The following is an 8,081-nucleotide window of genomic DNA, read 5'->3' on the forward strand; positions in this document are numbered from 1 at the left end:
CTCCAGCTCCCCGCCGCCCGGCCGCCCCCGGGCCCCGCAAGTACGTGCCTCGCGGACGGGCGGGCCTCGCTGGGTCCTGGGGCATCCCTCCCTACACCTGATCGGTCCAGGGCCACCCCCTCCCTAGACCCGGGACACCCCTACACCCAGGGCACCCCCTTCTTGGTCCCAGGAAACCCTCTCCCAGGTCCCAGGGCTCCCCTCCCTAGACCTGGGGCACTCCTCCTTGGTGCTGGGGCATCTCTCCCTGGACCCAGAACACCCCTCCCTCTTCCCAGGGCACCCCTCCCTCTTCCAGGGGCTAGACGTGGGGCACCCCTCCCTGTTCCCGGGACACCCCTCCCTCGAGGTGGGACACCCCTCCCTGTTCCCGGGACACCCCTCCCTCGACGTGGAGCACCCCTCCCTGTTCCCGGGACACCCCTCCCTCGACGTGGGGCACCCCTCCCTCCTCCCGGGACACCCCTCCTTCAACGTGGGGCACCCCGCCTTGGCCCCAGGGAGCCTCTCCCTGCTGCCCCTCTGCTACTGCCAAGCCTTCGTTTTTCACTTTTTTTTTTTTTTTTGGACTATGGAAAAATGATAGTGGTCTTCTTTTCTCGTGAGACTGTTTCAGTTGCTGAATTGGTCTGATGAAGACTGCCCTTAGCCAGGACAGCGCTATTGTCCAACCTGATTTATGTTCCTCTTAATTTCCTGGGTGGTATAGTCGTCATAGTCTCTGTCAATGTGGCAACGTGTTACTCGGTAATGCAGGTTCCCGGTTCCTTCCTGGGTAGTCATTTTACTGATGCCGTCAAGGTTTTGCTGGTGTAAGCACTGCAGAGACATGCCTTGCGTACAGCCATGGCAAAGTATGTTGGATTTCTTTCTGCCTAATGTGACCGGCAAAACCACTGCTTAAATTCTGGCATGCAGAGTCTTTGTGACTGGGATTGATAAAAGAAGCAGGAAAACATGTTGGAATTCAGGTAGCGGCCGTATTTTCAGCAGTTAGAAAAGGGATGTGCAGGTTTGATAAGGGAGGTAATGAGATAATATAAATGAGAGAGAGTCTCCTCTCTTGGGTTCCTTGTCGCTTCCCTTCTTGTTTAAGGTGTCCTGGAGAAGCAACAGAGAGTGCAGGGTAGAGTGCCCTTAGCCTAAACTGAATCAGACACGCAGACGCTTTCCTGAGCCACAGCCTTTGCTGTATTGCAGGTGCTATGTGGAGAAGTGATCATCAGGAAGGAGTTATAACCTGTGAGACTTTACGGGGGCAATTGAGTTATAACCCTGCTTACAGTTAAGGTTGTCTAACGCTTATCAGGATACGATTTTTGCTTTGTCAGTTTGACAAACTTGTATGAGCTGACATTTCCCTGCTGGGCACAGAGAGGGGAGAAGGGGAGCCCGAAGGGGCGCTCGGCGGTGGGGGGGTGGAAATCTGTTTTAGGATTAAAGATTCACACAGCTGGAAGGATTTCATTTAGTCCAGCCCTCTGCTTAAAGCAACAGTAGCCTCGTCTAAGTCACCCCAGATATAACATTTGGTTTATCTTTACTTAAACTTTTTGTGGCACAGATCCCACGCCATCTAGAGTGATCTCTCGCAGTGTTCGCCCACCCTTATAACGATAAAGTTCTTAAGATCTGACCTAAATATTTATTTTTGCAATTTAAGTGCATTATTTAGTGTCCTTTTACCGTGAAATGCAGAATATCCGTATATGAAGACTGTTGCCAAATCATCCTTAGGTTTCTCTTGTCCAAACTAAATCATCTCAGTTTTCCCAACCTGTCATTAAATAATGTTTTCTAGATCTCTTGTCATTATTGTTGCTCCTTTGGATTCTCTTCAGTTTGTCCCTGTCTTCCTTGAAGTGCGGCGCCCAAACCTACTTTGGCTGAGGTCTCACTAATGCTTCACAGATGAGACGAATCATTTCATGTCAGGGTGGGCGGTTCTTTGGGCTGGGAAGTCTTGCAGAGCTGCTGAGGGCGGCATACACCAAAGTGATGGTGTTTACAACAGCTGTACTTAAAAATCACCACACAATTTCCCACACACAAAATTACCATATTTCCACAGCGATTTCCACACAGCGACTAAATCACCAGTTTTCCACAGTGTCACTGTATTTCCACACACACGTCTACAAAACAGGTCCCAAATCCCCATTTTTCCACATAAAAATCACCATATTGCCAAACGACTACACGCAATTACCATTTTTCCACAGAAGAATCATGTTTCCAGAAGGGTCCCAAGTGGCCACACACAACGGCAGGTTTTCCCCACACACAATCGCCACGCGCCCACATGCGTTTCCACACAAAGCTCCAAGGCATGGTGCACAGCCGCATTTCCACACAGCGTGCCCCCTGACACGACTACCGCGACCCCCCTTGTCTGGTAACACCTGGTGCCAGGTCCTGCCCGTGTCCTCCTCTGCACTGCCACTGCCCTGGTGTGCGCCACACCGTGCTGCCTTGCTACATGGCGAGGCCAGATGGTGCCAGGCTGTGCGGGGCTCCCTGGGAGGGAGTGATGAATCTGTGTGGGCACAGGGCAGGCAGCATAGAGCAGCATCCTGTTGGCACCAGCTCTGCAGAGGAGCAGCCTGTGTCCACCTGCTGCTCGGCCATGACCCTCGGCACTTGGGGTGGCTTGGGGTAGAAAGCGGATAGGGGCTGCAGGTGACAGGGGTGCCATTCATCTTCCTGCGGGACGCTTCTGGGCTGCTTTGTGCCAAGCCAGACCTCTCCTTCTGCATGTACAGTGGTTTGGGGCCCATGTGCGCCACTCCCACCACTGCAGGGGGCTGCACCCAGTGCCTCTCCTTGCCATTGCAGGGGGCTGCTGCAGACCACATCTGGAGCGGTGGTTCCCTCCAGTGGGCAAGGACTGGCATAGCAGCCAGAGGGGCTACACACAGCAGTGGTTCTCCGTCTGTTTGGAGTCTAACAAACATGATATAAGTCTACCCAAAATTTGCCCGTGGGCTGGATAGAATTAGTTGGTGGACCAAGTACAGCCCGTGGGCCATATTTTGCCCACCCCTATTTTATGTGCCTTGCATACTGTGCTCCTGTTAGGATATAACTGAATACGGAGTTGCTTTTTTGCAACCATGTTCCACTATTGATTCAATAGGTTGCAATCCACAGTAAGCCCCAGGTCCATTCCTGTAGTACTGCAACTCAGCTAGTCTTCCCCCATTTTGTGTTTGTGCCTTTGATTGTTCCTCCCTCAGTGCAGTACTTCACACTTGCCTGTACTAAATTTCATCCTGTTTATTTCTGACCTTTTTTCCAGTTAAGGTCCTATGGGCAGCTAGGACTTGAAATTTGGCAGGGATGAAGCCCTGATGTGAGGATTTTGCTTGCTGCAGCTCCTATAAAGATTTGCCCAGTTTGGGCCTCCTAAAACTCTCCCTTCTGACCAATGATGTCACATCAGCAGAGAGCCTAATGTGCCCTGCAACTCCCTTCACACAAGCCCTTCCTGGCGAGCTTAGCGCACACTATACAGGCATGTCTCTTACTATTCTGAAGTCGTGTCATTGAATATCAGTGACAGATGTTATCTTACTCAGTAGCTATGTCTTGCTGGGTTAGGAGAGTGGGGACTCGTACCTGCCTGGGATGGACAAAACTGATTAAGAAGAGACGGTTCACATTAATTCCATTTCGTTTTTCTCGTATATTGCTATTGGTAATAAATACAAATAAAAAAAATACTGGATAAATCATTTACATTTTTGCTGGCCTTGATTTCTCCATAGGGTAAAAGAGGAGTAAACTTCTTGGAACCAGTTCTAACAGAAGCTACTGCAAATATGACATTAGTGTCTCAAAATGAGCCAGAAGTTATCATCGTTGGTTCAGGTGTACTTGGTTCTGCTTTGGCTGCAGTTTTGTCAAGAGATGGAAGAAAGGTGACAGTAATAGAGAGGGATTTGAAGGAACCTGACAGGATAGTTGGAGAATTGTTACAACCAGGGGGCTATAATGCTCTTATGGACCTGGGTCTTGAAGGTAAGTACACTTTAAAGTACAGTGAAATCTGGTTATTAGTCACTGAGATAACTCATCACTATAGTCTGTTAATTTGTGTGCTGAATCTGAGATTCCCATTGATTTGTATTCAAAACACTTTCTAATTTGTCACTTGTAAAGTGTAGTCATTTTTGAACGTATGCACATACTAAATCATAATGGACTTTTCTTTGGATAAGTAGTTTAAGGCATGTCAAGCCACTCTGAATATTTTACTGTACAGATTTTGTGTTATAGAGGTATTTGACAAGGACAAAACCCATTGGAAGACATACTTACAAAATATATCCAGTAGGTAGGGACCTACCTAATTTGTGGGGGCTGCCCCCCAATTGCATAGGCAGAATGTGGACCTGGGCAGCCATTTCATGGGTGCCCTCCTGTGCCTGGGATTGGCCAAGGGGCCACAGTGGTCCTGCCCCTTGCCACTGATTGGCTGGGGGGCTTGTCTGTCATGTGTCCCTGCCCCTTGCCGTGGTGGGGGCTGTCTGTCATGTGTCCCTGCCCCTTGCCGTGGATTGGCTGCCAGGGCTGTCCATCGTGCAGCCCCACCCTTCACCGATTGGCGGAGGGGTGAGGGCAGCAGCCATCTACCCAGGAGCTCTAGCGCTCAATAAGATTTTTTTTTTCTTTCCATGGATTTTGCAGGCAAAACCAGTACCTATAGGAATATATGGACTGCAATGGATTGCTTTTATGTTTACAAACCAACCGTTTTGAAAGTGTTTCCTTTTGTTGAATGTGCACTAAAGACATAGACATTTGAAATAGTGTCAAATTTTTACACAGCAATCCATGTCTTTTTCACTGTTCTTTAGGTTTTCACTAACTTATTGGGATCTAATTTGCAGATACGGTGGAAGGTCTTGATGCTTATGTAGTACATGGTTACGTAATTCATGATCGAGAGAGTAAAACGGAGGTTGAAATTCCTTATCCAAAGTCAACAGATGGTCAGGTGCAAAGTGGAAGAGCATTTCATCATGGGCGGTTCATCATGGCTCTCCGAAAGGCAGCCCTGGCAGAACCCAAGTAAGGAAGTTTAAAAGTTAATGAATTTAGATTGCCACGTTTGGGTACTGATCCTACATTATGATGCTGCATGGCTTCCTGCAGTCCATCCTGCTGCTGCAGAGATTGATAGAATCTCTGGGGATGCTTCCTGGTATAATGATCACATCTGCATAATTCTGAAGCCATGTAAAGGCAGCAAAACTACTGCAACTTTAACTCCGCCTGATTCAAGGTCAAAGTGAGGGGGATTTCACTAACTTGTATTGCTATAGGATCATGCAAATATATCAGTTGATGTGTGTTCCCGAGTGGCAGGTCCCCCTCCTTTTATGCTAGAATCATAGAGCCTTTTTTGCCACAGTCTTTACAGGCAAGGTCAGCTCCCAGACTACTGCACCTGGCAGCATAGTTTGGGGATGAGGTGAACAACCAGCAGTGGCAAAAAAACAGGTCAGAGACTATTTAGAAAAGATAGACATATAAGTCCATGGGGCTGGATGGGATGTACCCCAGGGTGCAGAGGGAGTTGGCTGATGTGATTGCAGAGCCACTGGCCATCGTCTTGGAAAAACTCATGGTGATTGGGAGGGGTCCCGGATGATTGGAAAAGGGAAAACATAGTGCCCATATTTAAGAAAGGGAAAAAGGAGGATCCAGGGAACTATAGACCAGTCAGCCTCACCTCAGTCCCTGGAAAAATCATTGAGCAGATCCTCAAGGAATCCATTTCTAAGCACTTGGAGGAGAAAAAGTTGATTAGGAACAGTCAGCATGGATTCACCAAGGGCAAGTCATGCCTGAGAAACCTGATTGCCTTCTATGATGAGATGACAGGCTCTGTGGATGTGGGAAGACCGGTGGATGTGGTGTACCTTTATTTTAGCAAGGCTTTTGGTATGGTCTCCCACAACATTATCTCAGACAAGCTGAGAAACTATGGGGTAAATGAATGGATTGAGGGGGTAGAAAAGTGGCTGGAGCATCAGGCTGAGAGGGTAGTAATCAGTGGCTCAATGTCTAGTTGGCAGCCAGTATCAAGTGGAGTTCCCCAGAGTTGGTCCTGGGACCAGTTTTGTTCTAAGTCTTTATCAGTGACCTGGAAGATAGCATAGAGTGCACCCTAAGCAAATCTGCAGATGACACCAAGCTGTAGCTTGGTGCATAGTAGATATGCTAGAGGGTAGGGCTAGGATTCAGAGTGACTTAGACAAATTGAAGGACTGAGCCAAAAGGAATCTCCTAGGAAAATTGCAGAGTCCTGCACTTAGGACAGAACAATCCCATGCACCAGTATAGGCTGGGGGCTGACTGACTGGGCAGCAGTTCTGTAGAAAAGGACCTGGGACAATAAGCGGAATATAAGCCAATAGTGTGCCCTTGTTGCCAAGAAGGCTAATGGCATACTGGGTTGTATTGGTAGGCATGTTGCCAGTAGGTCAACGGAAGTGATTCTTCCCCTCTATTCAGCACTGGTGAGGCCACATCTGGAGTCCTGTGTTCAGTTTTGGGCCCCCCACTACAGCAAGTATGTGGACAAATTGGAGAGAGTCCAGCAGAGGGCAACAAAAAATGGTTAGGGGACTGGGGCATGACTTCTGAGGAAAGACTGAGGGAACTGGGATTAGTCTAGAGAAGAGAAGACTGAGGGGGGATTTAATAGCAGCGCTCAACTACCTGAAGGGAGGTTCAAAAGAGGAAGGAGTGAGACTGTTCTTACAGATGATAAAATAAGGAGCAATGGTCTCAAGTTGCAGCAAGGGAAGCTTAGGTTTGATATTAGCGAAAATTCTCTCACTGGGAAGGAAGTAAAACACTGGAACAGGTTACACAGTGAGGTGGTGGAATCTCCATCCTTGGAGGTTTTCAAGACCCAGCTGGACAAAGCTTTGGCTGGGATAATCTAGTTGGGGATGGTCCTGCTTTGAGCAGGGGGTTGGACTAGATGACCTCCTGAGGTCCCTTCCAACCCTGATTTTCAGTGATTCTATGAAGTTGCTCCATCTGCAGAGTGGAACTGTGTAGATACAGAGTAGATCATCCTGATGTATAACCAGAATAATAATGAATTTTTATTTGCTTCAGCATGCATACTTTTTCCTTTTATGGATATTTATAATATGTGGAAACATTACCTAATAGTCTATTAAAAGGAGGATTAGTAAGAATATGTAATTAATAGTGCATTAGTCTTTGGAACAATTAAGACATGAATTTCTGGGAATATGTACTTCAGGTATTGGGCAGGAACAAGATAATGGACCACATAAGAAGTAACCCAAGCATCAGGGCTTGATTCTCCCGTTGCACGCGTGTGTCCTTTATATTTTTGATAACTGGTTATAAACCATTGGTGCAAATGGAGAATTCTGATTTGATATGCTGCTCTGACAAGTGTTTTTAGTTGTATGTTGCAGGTTTTCATAGACATTAGGGCTGGAAGGGACCTTGAAAGATCACTGAGTCCAGCCCCCTGCCCAAAGGGCAGGAAGTCTGCAGGGATCATAGGATCCAAGCAAGGTAAACATCCAATTGCCTCTTGAAGGTGTTCAAAGCAGGTGCTTGAACCACCTCCGGCGGCAGTCTATTCCAAACCTTGGGGGCTCGGACAGTAAAGAAGTTCTTCCTTATGTCCAGCCTGAAACGGTCGCGGAGGAGTTTGTGACCGTTTGACCTTGTCATCCCTTGGGGCGCTCTGGTGAATAGACGTTCCTCCAGGTCCTGGTGAGCACCACTAATAAGCTTATAGGCAGCCCCTGAGCCTGCGCTTTTCCAGGCTGAAGAGTCACGTAGCTCTCAGCCTCTCGTCATAAGGTCTGTTTTCCTGACCTCTGATTATGCGCGTGGCTCTCCTCTGCACTCTCTCAAGCTTCTCCACATCCTTTTTGAATTGTGGAGCCCAAAACTGGATGCTGTGGCCTCACCAAGGCCCAGTACAATGGGAGAATGACATCCTGGGATTTGCTTGAGAAGCATCTATGGATGCAAGCCAGCATTTTGCTCGCTTTACTGGCTGCGGCACCACATTG

General features: G+C 48.0%; 1 protein-coding gene across 1 annotated transcript in view; it reads left to right on the forward strand.

The window, feature by feature from the left end:
- SQLE (squalene epoxidase) overlaps window positions 1–8,081 on the forward strand; it is a 54,054-nt gene that overhangs the window by 25,051 nt on the left and 20,922 nt on the right. Inside the window, exons 3-5 of the mRNA XM_025209874.1 lie at window positions 7–40; window positions 3,768–4,020; window positions 4,893–5,073. Of these exons, the coding sequence (XP_025065659.1) occupies window positions 7–40; window positions 3,768–4,020; window positions 4,893–5,073 (468 nt within the window). The remainder of the gene's footprint in view (window positions 1–6; window positions 41–3,767; window positions 4,021–4,892; window positions 5,074–8,081) is intronic.

This window comes from Alligator sinensis, unplaced genomic scaffold (assembly GCF_000455745.1).
Source record: "Alligator sinensis unplaced genomic scaffold, ASM45574v1 scaffold681_1, whole genome shotgun sequence".
In the NCBI taxonomy this organism is placed as follows: Eukaryota; Metazoa; Chordata; order Crocodylia; family Alligatoridae; genus Alligator; species Alligator sinensis.